Source organism: Arachis ipaensis, chromosome B06 (genome assembly GCF_000816755.2).
Source record: "Arachis ipaensis cultivar K30076 chromosome B06, Araip1.1, whole genome shotgun sequence".
Classification (NCBI taxonomy): domain Eukaryota; kingdom Viridiplantae; phylum Streptophyta; class Magnoliopsida; order Fabales; family Fabaceae; genus Arachis; species Arachis ipaensis.
Window position 1 is genome coordinate 101,883,418 of NC_029790.2, and position 14,062 is coordinate 101,897,479.

At 35.6% G+C, this 14,062-nt stretch overlaps 1 protein-coding gene and 1 long non-coding RNA gene across 2 annotated transcripts in view; one reads left to right on the forward strand and one right to left on the reverse strand.

Moving 5' to 3' along the window:
- The window catches only part of LOC107604722 (esterase OVCA2), a 2,664-nt gene extending 969 nt beyond the window's left edge, over positions 1 to 1,695 (forward strand). Inside the window, exons 4-6 of the mRNA XM_016306374.2 lie at positions 407 to 448; positions 563 to 794; positions 1,088 to 1,695. Of these exons, the coding sequence (XP_016161860.1) occupies positions 407 to 448; positions 563 to 794; positions 1,088 to 1,242 (429 nt within the window). The 3' untranslated portion in view covers positions 1,243 to 1,695. The remainder of the gene's footprint in view (positions 1 to 406; positions 449 to 562; positions 795 to 1,087) is intronic.
- LOC110264081 lies at positions 8,214 to 8,759 on the reverse strand. Its single transcript, XR_002349814.1, has 3 exons — positions 8,625 to 8,759; positions 8,379 to 8,489; positions 8,214 to 8,308 (listed from the first exon to the last, which is right to left on the reverse strand). It is a non-coding gene; the product is annotated as an uncharacterized LOC110264081 (long non-coding RNA).

The following is a 14,062-nucleotide window of genomic DNA, read 5'->3' on the forward strand; positions in this document are numbered from 1 at the left end:
TAATTAATTTATTTGTTAATTTTTTATATATACATAACATAATTAAAAAGTATTAAATTTAGCTAACATATATTTTAAAGAGATATGATAAAATTACCCATTAGCAAAATTTTATAAAACAATATGTAAAATTTAGATATTTATTTATTTATTGTGTATTTATATAAGAGTTTAATTTTGAGTACTGACAGTGTAAAATGTTCAATCTTATCCATCTTTAAGGATGATCATTCATGCAGTCAATAAAAATAATAGTTATTTTTTTATGATATGGTATTACGTAACTAATACCCATGACAGTACATCAAAATTAAATTTTATATAATAAATATAAAATCTTCTATTAATAATAACCTTAAGATGTGTCCTACTGTCTCACTCGGATTGACTCCTTTTCTGTTATTAGGGCGCAACGCTTTCAGCACTTCTAATAGGTTACCAAGCACAGGTAAGCTACAACTAGTAATTTGATTTATAAATAAAAACTAAAACTAAACCAATCTCTTTTTCAAACGAAGAATATAAAGGTAGAATATTTGATTAATGAACATGAAATCCACAGGGGAAGTTGTTGAAGGAACATCCACCGATAAAGTTGTTTGTATCAATATCTGGATGCAAATTTAGAGATCCAAGCATATGTGATGTAGCCTACAAGGAACCCATAAAAGCAAAATCTGTTCATTTCATTGGTGACAAAGATTGGCTTAAATTGCCTTCTGAGGAGCTCGCCTCTGCTTTTCAAAATCCCCTCATAATAAGGCACCCTCAAGGTCATACCGTCCCACGGTTAGGTAGCCTCTCACCAAATGTTTTTCTTCAATACCCTTTATTGTATGTACATTTTTTTTAAATATCTTTATCATATATATATTTACAAAAACATCTTTTGTTATCTGTAGAACTTAAATCCAGAACTTTTGGAATAGAGTTATAGTATAAAGTAGTTATTATCTTGACTAATTTTATATTTTTTGTTAATAAATACAATTAATAAATAAGAAGGATGAATTAGTACTAATTAATATATTAGTTTATGTAATGTTTTACTATTGTGATTGAACTTTCCTTTAACTATCACAAACAGATGAAATGGCCACCAGCCAGCTACAAAATTGGGTTGAAGAGGTACTAAGCCACAGAAAAGTTGGTATCTCGGAATATGACAAGAAATTAGAAAGTGAAGTAAATAAGTCAGATGCAAAGGTGCTAGAGGCATGTAACGGGGTGGCTCAAGCCTAAATGTTAGAGCTTATAAGAGGAAGCAGAAGCACCTGAATTTAATACAGATTATATTATTACTATGTATTGAAATTCATCCACTATTGAATGCCTTATATGTGTTGTCTTTATATCAACGAAATTGTGACAAATACAGCACACATATTTAGCACGGAAATGGTTAGTCTTTCAGTGTTTTGGTCCTGCTAGTTCTGTATTCAACTAGTGGTTAGCAGAGCCAAATAAGAATGAGAGTGAGCATGACGAGTGCTTTGTGCTTCCCTTGCCAACCATCTTTAACCGCGACCTTAAGTGCTGCTAGGTAGGCTATTTGTGATTCTGTTTTCTTTCTCTTTTATTTGATGTTCACTTGTATTTTAACTTTTGAATGTTTAATGGGAGAATACTGAACAATTATTCGTGTAATTCTGTTATTGTTGATGGTCCTCAATAAAAAAACAATGGTTTAAATCATGTTTGAGCATCAGTGGATCACGGATTTTAGTTGGAGACAACTTTGGCAATAAAAAGCTTAACAAGTTAATAATCATGCAGTAAAATGGAAATGCAATGAACATTAACAGGGGTGTGGAGCCTTCGTGTTATAGAAGGGGGCTGTTTGTATCTTAGATGTGGTTATCATGTATTGTTTGCTTTTCCTGTAAACTTGTCACCTAGTCCATTATATATTTAATATTTATCTTATTAATTTTACAACTAAAATATATCATATAGCACTCTAATTATAACTAAAATATATTTCACAACTGACGATTGACTAGCAACTATTGACTTACCAATCGACTGCCCCATCACCGATGCCAGTTAACCGATCAATAGACCGACTCTCCTACCAACCTACCCTTACAAACCAACTATCCATTGACATAAACACTATAGGTCGAGATCACCTTGTGATCAATGCTAATTAACAGAACAATCGTCTGCGGACCTAACCTAACCAGCCGAACAAATCGACCGATTACCCTGTGACTAGATGTTGGCTAGCAGAACGACTGCTTGATTGACTCGCATACCAACCTCAAAAATGCTGAAAAAACTTTGCTTTGAAACCATTTTTTCCTAGAGCAATTGACGCATTAGTAGAAACATTTCTCTTTTTTGGTCTACGAACGGCAAAGATACCCGTGAAAGCAGGTACCCACGGGGATTACTCACGATAGGAGACTAACTGTAAAATTTTCACAGGGGCAAGGACCCGCCCTCGCGAATAAATGGGACAGGAACATGAGTAGCTCTACCTGTCCCATGAAGATCTTTGAAATCTCCAAGAAGAGGGAATTTACTAAAATGCCCTCACTAATATATAAAAGTTATATATTACCATCTTGGTATTTATAAAGAAAAATTCTACTCCCACCCTTAACCATTTTATGAACTCCCACTCCGCACCTCAGTAATTAGAAAATGATATTGCGATTTCTAACCACTAATTTTGACCTTCCGCCTCCTTCGTTAGTGTCTCTATCCAAAGCTAACCGATCTTGTCTACATAGATCGTTAAGTCAACACATGTCAAGCAACAATTTAAAGAGACAAATCACCCCTCGACCTTCTTCTTCTCTTTTTTCCTCTCCTCCTCTTCACGAACCAGAACAGCACTAGGTCAACTCCTTTTTCTTTTTCTTTTCTCCATCATTTTTTGTCACCATCATCACCAACATCCAGCACTATTCTCTGCATTCTCTCATTCTCCTCTCCACCATTTTTGGCCACCATCATTCTCTGTTTCCGCTGCACTGTTCCACTACCATGATTCTTCTTCTTCTTCTGACCGCACCAAAAACACAAAGCTATATCTCTCTCCTTACTTCTCTATTCACTGCTGGCAACCACAGCGCAATCACAGCTACCCTCTCACCCTTTTTCTTCTCCTTATCTTTACAATCTCTCTCTCTTACTAGTTTGTCCCTGTCTTTATTTGGTTTTACACTAAATCCCAAGTAAAGAACCTTACATAAAATAAGATAGTGATTTTTCATGGACCAACAACTACTTGACTGCAAATATCACTAATACACCAATTCAAATACTGACACATTCTATAATCACCAAATTACTCTTTCACATAAAAATTGATACTTTAAATAGATATACGTATCCAATAATCAAAATCCAAAAAAGGACAACTCGTAAGACCATATCCCAAACTAAATTTAAATATTTAAACAGATAAAATTACTCAACTGAAAAAGAAGAATAAGAAGAAAAAAAAGGAGGAGGTGACAGTAGGGTTGTGCAGTGAGAACAGAGAATGGTGGTGCCGTGAATGTGAATGATGATGGTGGCCAAAAATGGTGAAGAGGAGACGGAGAGAAGAGAGTTGGTTCGGTAGTGATCTGGTCGTGAAGAGGATGAGAGGAGAAAAGAAATATGGCATTAAGTTATGGTTGAACAACGAAAGAAAGAAGAAGAAGTAAAGTGTTCTTGAGCTCTCCAAAACGACGACGTTTTGTTAATTGTATAGGGGGCGATTTGTCCCTTTAAATTATTGCTTAACATGTGTTAACTTAACGGTCCACGTAAGTAAGATTCGTTAGCTCTGGACGGAGATATTAACGGAGGAGGTGGAAGGTTTGATAGAGTTAGTGATTAGGGACTGCAATGTCATTTTCTAATTGATGAGGAATGGAATGGGGTTCATGAAATGGTTAAGGCCCAGGGTGGGATTTTCCTCTATTTAATATGTGTATTAGATTATGTCAAATTGAGTTTGAAACTTTAGATTGTATTATCTTATGTTAAATTTTGTTGAACTTTTGAATCACTGTGTTATGAATTTTTTTTTTAACTTTTTAAAATGAAATACCAGCAGATACCTACGAGTATCTGTCATGGACAATTAAATGAAAATCTATAACAGAAATAACAGAAATTCTTTGCATACAAGCGATTAGGGCTTGTAAGCCTTACAAGTCAATTAACCACTAACGCCCAAAAATGCGCTCCTAGTGTTACGTAGCTTACACGCGCTATATAACAGATCCCGCGAATATATAACTACCAATTTTAAAAGATTTATTTCCTTCTTCATTCTCCTTCTTTCCAAATTTCTTCGTTCTTCTTCTCGCACGTCTTCCCCTGCCTTTTCGATCGTTCTTTTTCCCTCCTTTCTCACTGGTTTGTTCTTCGTCATTGACGTGAGTTTCTCTCTCTGTAGCTCCAGCTTCATTTTTTTTCGATTTTCTGGTTTCTGAAATCAAAGTTTGAACTCGTTTTGAAGATAATGGATGATTCAACCTCAGATTGTCAGCTGAATCAGGGTGAAGTAGATTTTGAATTTGAATCTAACGAAGTTCCTGAGGTTTGATTTACATTCAGCTAATTACGATTACTCTGAATTTTGTTGCAGTTATTCGTATATCATTGTCTAGCTGAATAATTCATGAACATTGACTGTGAAATTAACGTGTGAACATAAATTTGTGGATTGAATCTAATGTATTAGTTTTGAATAATTATCTGCAATTTATAGCAGACGCTCGGGTGTAGATCAGAATTTTTTGGGTGTATTTTAGGGAGAAGTGTGGGTGTATTTACAATTTATGGATTTTTTTGTTATTTTAGTTGAGTTGTTGTCGTTTGGGTGTATTAGATCATACATGATTGGGTGTATTTTTAGTTTTTGACATGGTGTATTCTGCAGCCTCTCTCTGTTGTTGATGACCAGTTTGTTCCCAAGGTTGGAATGACCTTTACCACCCTTGAAGATGCTGGAAAATTTTACAGGAACTACGCCAAGGCTGCAGGTTTTTCTACAAGAGTTCGGAGTACAAATAGGAAGGGAAACGAGATTAAGAATTAATTGATTACATGTAGCAGAGAGGAAAAATGGAAATCTAAAATATCTCCGACCGAGAAGACAAATCTGACAGCCGATTTAAACTATCCTGCAAGAATTTATATACACACATTGAAGGATGTTGGTGCTTGGATCATTTCAAAGGTTGTGCTGGATCATTCACACCCTTGCTGTCCAAGTAAAGCAAAGATGCTCAAACAGCATAGGGAACTAAGCATGTTGTCGTACAATAGAGAATAACGAGAAGGCTGGTATTAGACCGAGCAAAACTTACCAATCATTTGTTGCGCCTGCCGGGGGTCATCGCGAGTTAAATTTTATTGAAAAGGATGTGAGGAATTACATTACGAGAGAAGTGCGGAATGTTTCTGAACAAGAAGATACAAAGGAATTCGGGAAATATTTGTTAAGAATGAAAGAGAAGAATCAGAATTTCTTTTTTGAGCTTGAACTCGAGGAGGATCAATCGATTAAGCTGGCTTTTTGGGCCGATGCAAGAAGTAGAGCTGCCTTTGATTATTTCGGAGATGTTATTTCATTTGACACCACCTACAATACAAACAGGTAATAAACTGCCCCTGTTTATGATGCTAAATTAATATTTTTTTATGAATCTGCCGCAGAGGTGTATATTGGGTGTTTTTGGGTGTATACAAAGTATTTGTTGGGTGTACGTAATGATTTTTCATTCTGCACTATGGTAATTTATTTCAGGTATAATTTGGTTTGTAGTTCTTTTGTCGGGGTGAATCATCACGGTCAGTCAACACTTCTTGTATGCTCTTTGATGAAAAACGAAGAAATTGAATCATTCAAATGGTTATTTCAATGTTGGCTTCGTTGCATGGGAGGAAATGCTCCGAAAGGGTTTCTCACCGATCAATACGCATCAATGAAAAGGGCTTTAGAGGCTTGTATGCCAACAACAATTCACCGTTGGTGTATTTGGCACATCATGAAGAAGATTCTAAGCAAATTAAACGGGTACAAGGGACATGCAAAAATTGAACAAGAAATGAGCCAAGTTGTTTGGAACTCTCATAGTAAAGATTCATTTGATAGAAATTGGAATGATTTTCTGCTGAATTTTGGTCTTGTGAACAAAAAGTGGCTTTCAGGTAAGGTTTGTTTAAAATCTGCAGCAGAGGTGTAAATTAAATTTTTTTTGGGTGTATTTATAGTCTGTTTTTGGGTGTATTCTGCAAATCTCTATGAAGACCGTCATATATGGGTTCCAATATATCTGGATCACCACTTCTGAGCAGGGATGAGAAGCACACAAAGGATCGAGAGCATGCATTCATTTTTTAACAAGTTTATTACCCGGAACAGCTCGCTTATTCAATTTGTCAAACAATATGATAATTGCCTCGGAAGCAGGGAGCAAGCAGAGAGAGAATCAGATGCTGCAAATTTTCATACGGTCATACCGTGTGCAACCAAATCCTCCATTGAAGCTCAGTTTCAAGATGTGTACACTCATCAAAAGTTTAGGAAAGTCCAAACACAATTTAGAGGAAAGGAGAATTGCATCACTAGATTAACGAATTCCGCTCTAGGCTATTCAGTATACGAAGTTGGAGAACAAGTTTCCAGCTCAATATTCAACAAGTTTGTGGTTACTTACGACTCAGTAGCAGCCGAGGTAAAATGTAAATGCTTATTATTTGAGTCAAGAGGGATATTGTGCCGTCACGCACTAAGCGTGTTAAGCTTTGAACGAGTAAGCCAAGTGTCACCTAGATATATACTGGAACGATGGAGCAAGAAGGTAAAGAGGCGATACACACACATCAAGAGCAGTCACGACGAGCCACTGTTGGAGCCAAGAAGCAAGAGGTTTGACCAATTGGTTTTTCGTTCGCAAAATATTTGTGAATTTGCATCAGAATCGGAGGAGCTGACTGCAATTCTGCATCGTGCGTACGATAACGTCATGGTTGAGATGGAATCATTGAAAGCCAAAAGGAAGGGGACATCTTCTTTATCTCACGAAGACACCAACTTGGAATCCGTTAACGAGCTTCAAAGCCCTCCAAGGATTCGAACAAGAGAACGTCCAAAAAATAGGCTAGGTTCAAAGTTGGACAAACAGATTGCAAATACCACAAAAAAGAAGAAAACGAAAGCTTTAAACGAGGTAAAAGTGATGTTCTCTAAATATGTGGTGATTGAGTTTAATTTTCTCGTTAATAGTTTAGCTAATATGTGAGTTTGTTATATTCAGTTAAACCTCTTTGATGCTACATCAGTGGTGCATTCAAATTCTAGCCAATATCAAGGACATATTATGAATTATCAGTTCAGGGTACCAGCAGCAGCGGATAACTCTTTGGGTGTATAGTTACAGAATATAGGTGTAAAAGCACTGTTCTTTTGGGTGTATTTTTGTGAATTTTCTTGTGTTTCACATTTTACATATATATACATATATATATTTCACAATATGATGTTTATGTTATAAAATATTGTTTGTTTTTTTTTATTACGGTTTAAGGGTTTAAGGGTTTAGGGTTTTAGGGGTTAGGGTTTTAGGTTTTAGGGTTTAGGGTTTAGGGTTTAATGGTTTTGGGGTTTACGGTTTAGGTTTTAGTGTTTAGGATTTAGTGTTTAGGGTTTAGGTTTTAGTGTTTAGGATTTAGGGTTTAGGATTCAGGGTTTTAGGGATAAAGCATCAGGGGGATAGATGTTTGGGTGTATATTCAACTTTCTTTGGGTGTAAACAATGTGAGGTTATGGGTGTATATTTGGTTTGATATTTTTCTTCATATTATAGTATCTGTAATTTAGACATTTTGAATACAGCAGAGAGAGTTTAATTATTTAAAGAAATTTTACAATAAACTGGATTATAATTGGCAATTTTTTACAGCATGTGTTCAATTTGTTACAAGACTATATAACATTTACATTAATCAGTGTCAATATCCTTAGAATCTATCTGACAATATGGACTCAATAACAATGAGGATGGTTTGGACAGTCTTATTGCATTACTTCCCCTAATGGCTTCAGCTTTGTCTTGATTTATTTCATGGAATAGAATCCGGAAAGCATATTCTACTCTAAAGTGGTCCACCTCGTCCTACAGTTAAAAAGAATATTCTGTTTAATCAACCATGTTAATTGAGTAATGTAATACAGAGTTATTTAGTTTTAAACACATTTACCTGGGTCCAATTGTCCCACTCATACTTCTGCCTTTTAATGTTTTCGGGCTGAAATATCTCAAGCCACTTCATTACGTAGATAGCACAGTCATAGCTGAAAACAAAGAAAATAAATTACAAATTATATATAAGAAAGTTTAATTTTCAGAGTGAAAGATTTATACCTTGTCTTTTGGCCCAAGATGTTAAGGTATGGTGGTTCAATTTTCTTGTCCTTGTCCCTTGTCTTCAGAGGTGCCCCCAGCATATACTTTAATTCGTGAAATTACATATCCCTTAAAACACAAAACAAATCAGTAATACATGAATAATTTCAATAAAGGGATACACCCAAAGGAGCACAAAGTTACACCTTATATTGAACAGAAATACACCCAACTATTAAAATACAGAACACAGAACCAACTTACAATGAATGTATTCAGGGCAGTTCTCTCATCGGATGGAGATTTCATGTGATATGGGTCGACTATATAAAATTTCCGCTTTCTTGTATCAGCCAACCATAACCACCAATGTTGTGAATGGCAAACAGGTGCAAAAATCTGAAATATGTTCAGATTGAACACTGTTTTAGTTTATTTGGCACATAACTAAAAAATGGTAATAAGAAGTTCTAGAAATGAAAACTTACATAACGATGTGATGCTAATTTTTTAAGGTCCAAGAAGGGTATAAACATTGGGTAGTCTTCCACCATGAATGGCTTATTATTTTTAGACTGTAAGAATACCCCTTGTGGATGATTTCCAAGGGCCATGTTCTGCAAAAATTGCGAACCACAAAATAAATACAGAAAATACACCCAAACGAATCCAGAAAATACACCCAAATGAATAAACAACTTACACCTAATTTAACACAAAAAATATACCCAAATGAACACATAAAATACACCCGATTTAAGACAGAAAATACACCCGAATGTATGCAGAAAATACACCCAAAATTCGTTGAAGCAACTCATACCACAATATCAGGGGGAGACAGTATACTTCTTCTTGAAACCTTTTAATCTTTTGCTGGTTTAGGATGAAGCACATGGCAGAGACAATCTAGAAAAAGATGCCGAAATCAATTTTACATCAATCAGGATTGCAGTTAATTTTGGTGATAAAAACATTAATGTTAATGTAATATTACCTCAGCTTCTATATGCGTTTCAGGTGCGAGTGATGCAAGGTGGAGTTTTGACAAAATATATCTATCTTGGGCTTGGAGTGTGCAGACGGTGTCAAACTCATTAGTTAGTCCATTTGCGTATTTCTTCACTCGTATGGCCCAGAGGTAGCATTTCTTTTTCATGTCATAAGTACGTTGATTTGTCCTCGCAGGAGTTTCAAACTTCTCGAAACTCTCTGCGCCACTCTCCTTTGGAATCTGTGGACTTTTTTCTTTTGTTGTCATCCCACCACTTGCAATTTTTTGTACCAGATCCCCTAATTGTTCTAGCAGTTTTGGGATTTCTGGAGTTTTTGCCCTCCCTCCATCTTGCGTTGACGCCCCCTCCTGTGTTGCTGCTTCTTCTTGGCTTGAATCAGTCAAGCCAATGCTGAATGATGGCATCGGATCTGTTTTAGGAACATACGATGCTGTCCGTGCCATCATCATCAGCGCAGCAGTGTCTTCTGGGGCTGGATTACTGCGTGATCATGTATAACGTATTATAAGAATAAGAATATACAAATGATAACCAAACATTGATTTTACTCTAATGAACTTACATTTTAGATGGAGCTGGGGGAAGTGTGGGTGTGCTTTCTTCAAGTTGTTGGGGGGTTCAGGAGTGCTGCACGGTTACATAAAATTAATCATGTTATAAAAAAACTAGTCAGGGATCAATCGTGAAAATATACACCCCAACAGGTGCAATATACACCCAAACTGTAACCAAATACACACCCAAGACTATTTCTTACCCTTTTGTAGTTCCTTCAATTTGTAGCACAGGGGTTGGTTCATTTTCTGTCTCAGGTGTTTCTTCAATTTCCGGCATAATGGTTGTTTGGGACAGTGGTAGACAAACTTGAATCGGAACTCTAAACAAGATGAAAAATAAAAGGTTAACAAAGCCTCCGAAAATAAAAAGGTTATAAGGTTGAAATTTTCTTGAAAAATTCACATTGCAAGCGCTTCAGACTGTGTCTCTTCCCTCACAACCATCATATTCTCTTCAGCCAGCTCACTGGCTGACTCTTCAACCAGACTCAACCTAAAATACACCCTAAGAAAGTCAAAAATACACCCGAAGCATTCAAAAAAAAAAGACAGGCTTTGTTTTTTGAGAACTTACATACTTGCAGTTTTTGCTTTTTTTTTCCTGCCTTTTTTTTCTCGAATAAAACAATAAAGAGTTTTTTTCTAAAAAAAATATATACAAAATTAGAAGTAGAAGGTAATAAAAGAACAGAAGCAACGGTTATTTGAAATAGAAATTACATGCTCTCTGCCGGTTTGTTTGCACTACTTTGGTCTGTGTGTCCTTGAGAGGAAGGATCATCACTTCCCAAGTTTACGTCCGGTATTCTAAACATAATAGATTACATGTTATTCCCAAAAAATACCATACTGTTAAATCAAGATAATAAGATTTTATTAAATAAAGCTTCTTACGTTTCAGATGAGACATAGTGACCTTCCGTGATCGCAGGTCAGCTTCCTTCTCCCTGCGAAACAAGAAACAATTATTAGCAAAGAAAACACCCTAAAATCTGAAATATACACCCCAACAAGACATACCCCTGTGCAGCAGATTTTTCATTATTTTCCCTTAAGAATTCATCTAAATCTTCAGTTCCAATTTCAGATCTGATAGTACATGCATAAAAGAACACGTTAACAAATATAATTTTGATGATAGACGGTGATATAGCTTAGAGAGTACTGTACCCATGATAGGATTGAGCTTGCTCAGGAGATGAATCCTCAACAATGACCTTTTTCTTTTTGGATTGTGTTCTAGGGGAAAAAAACAAGTATGAATCAGAAATACAAAATTAATTTAATCACAAAATACTATCCAAAGAAGTGCTTACTTTTTCTTTATTTTTTGCTTCTCCACTGGTGATGATTCTTCGCTTCTATAAGTTAATAAGAGACACTCTGTTAATACATGAAATCTTGATAATAAACCCAAAGGAAAGGAGTAATAATTTCAGAACATTACTCATCAGTTGATTCAGATTCTGAATCAGAATCCTCCGGAATCTTCTTTCTTTTTTTGGACTCAATTCTGGAAGGCAAACAATCATTATTTAAAAATATACTAAAAGGGATAAAATACACCCAAATGAATGTACAAAATACACCCAAATAAATGCACAAAACACACCAACTTGATAAACAAAATACACCCAACCGGATAAACAAAATACACCCAACTTGATAAACAAAATACACCCAACTGGATAAACAAAATACATCCAAGTATGTTACTTACTTTTTGGCTTTTTGGCTGGGTTATTTTCTTGGTAAATCCTCTGAGTCTTCTTCTGTCTCAGACTCAGAGGTAGAATGGTCACTATCAGTTGTTTCAGTCTCAGATGATGATGTTGAACTTGCCTTCCTTTTTTTTGTTTCTTTTTTTTCTTTTTTCTTTATTTTTTTCATTTTTTCCTTTGTTTCCGCCATCTTTACAATCCCCTGAAATATTAGAAATTTTAGTTTGCAGTATTCAGGTAAATAAAATACACCCAAGATATTTTGTTCACTTACCATATGTTCCTCCATTTCTGCCCTCATTCTTTCGACCAACTGCTCTCTAGTCCAGTTGGCAATCCAGGGTTCTGGAGGACTTTCTGCCCTCTTCTTGTCTTTATTTTTGGATAGATAAAAGTAAACTATCATCAGGGCAAACAAGCAACCGTCAATTGACTTTTTCTTTTTCAGATTGTAATCTGTTATGCCCTTGATGATAAAATTCAAAACATGTGCTCCCCAATTCCGCTCTGTTATTGTGTCCATTTTGAAAATTGGTGCCAGGTGCACAGGTGAGATTTTGTTTATTGTTGTTGGTAACAGGAATGCCATCTGTATATAGAGGATGAAAATCCTCTTGAACATGAGGCGATCCTGTTCATTATCAATGCCAATAGTCATCATCTCATCCGTCAGATTTTTGAGGGTCTTACCCTGAAATCTTCTAAAAATTTGTTTGTCGTCTTCAGAAAGATCCTTATAATTGACTTTCTGAGGAGACAGATCTCATACAAAAATGAAAACAACATAGTATGAAAATCAGTTCAAATACACCCAAGCATCAATTGAAATACACCTGAATATGGTTCATATACACCCATGTTTGTAGCAAGTTACCTGACGCGTTGATGCCAAGCGCAGCCCCTATTGTTTTTTGTCTTACTTTAAAAGAACCGTAGTCAGTTTCAAGTCTGTTTTCTCCTAATTTAAAGGAGTTAGCCAACTCCCTTAATATTTGGTGATGCACCCTTAGCGGCGGGATGTGCATCAGGCCACCAAATCTCAAATCCCTAACAATTTCTTTCTTCTCCTCGCTCATATTTCTGAATTTATCACTCAACAAATGGGTTGCACATTTAAGGTCTTTGGTTTGCTGTAAACAAAGCAAAATTAGAGTCAGAGATATTTCTATTATGAAAAACTGATTTCATCTAAGACATATATTTGTTCTTACATTTTTTCCAGCTTGATTTTTGCCTGCCATTTTTTCTTAAATGAAAAATACACCCATAGATATCAGTAATATACACCCATAGATATCAGTCAGATACACTCATAGATATCAGTCAGATATCACTCAAACATGCATAAATATACAAGGTCAAGCAACATTACAAGGTCAAACAATATACACCTATGGACAAGCAAATATTAGAACAGTTGCAACTGTTGACTATATTACAGTATATCAGTTCAGAAATATACACCCAACAAAGTATGCCATATACTCCCAACAAATTACTCCATATACACCCACCAAATTACGCAATATACTTCCAAAAATCAGTTACAAGAAGAACTAGAACAAGAAGAACAGTTGCACCTAGAACCACTAAGAAGAACAGTAAAACTTAGAAACAAGAAGAACAGTAAAACCTAGAACAAGTAGAACATTAAAAACAGTAAAATGAGACCTAGAACAAGAAGAATAGCAAAACCTAGAAGAACGTAGAAGAACAGTAAAAGCTAGTTCTTCGATTTCGAAATGTGGAAAATATACAAGATGAGTAAAATAGTAACGTACCTTGAGTAATATATATTCGTTTTTTCTGGAGATTGTTGATCGAGAGTTCTATCTTGTGTTGATGGAGAGTTCTAATCTTCGCGACGAGTTCTATCTCTGCAGTTTGCAATGTTGCTCGAAAATGGACGGTTTGTGTTTTCTTCGAAGAAGGAGAAGTGGAAAAGTGCGCCATGACGAACGCTTTTTGCGAAACGCAACCGTTGAGTTGCGCGCGTGTAAATGACGCTCCTTCAAAGTGAGTGAGTGCGCATGTATTTTTGATGGGCTGGGCCAACTTGTAACACTTGTAGGCCGTTTTTGTTTGTATGTGTAGCAGGCCCGCAAAAATAAAATGAAAACGACGAGCATTTCATAAATGAGGATGGGGCGAGAGGGGTACTTGCCCTGCGAGTATCCATTGTCATTCCTATACCCATCTAATTCATTTGGGGGATTGAAATAAGAGAATAACCCGTTGCAAATTTTTTTTTTTAAATCACTGATATTTTGTAAAGAAGAGACTCAAACACCTTGTTTGTTGTCTATAACCTATATTTTATTTGAGTATTGCTATGGTGAAAAAAAAAAGTTTTGGTAAATAATAAAAAAAAAAATTAAAATAAAAGAAAGCCTATTAAAAAATTACCA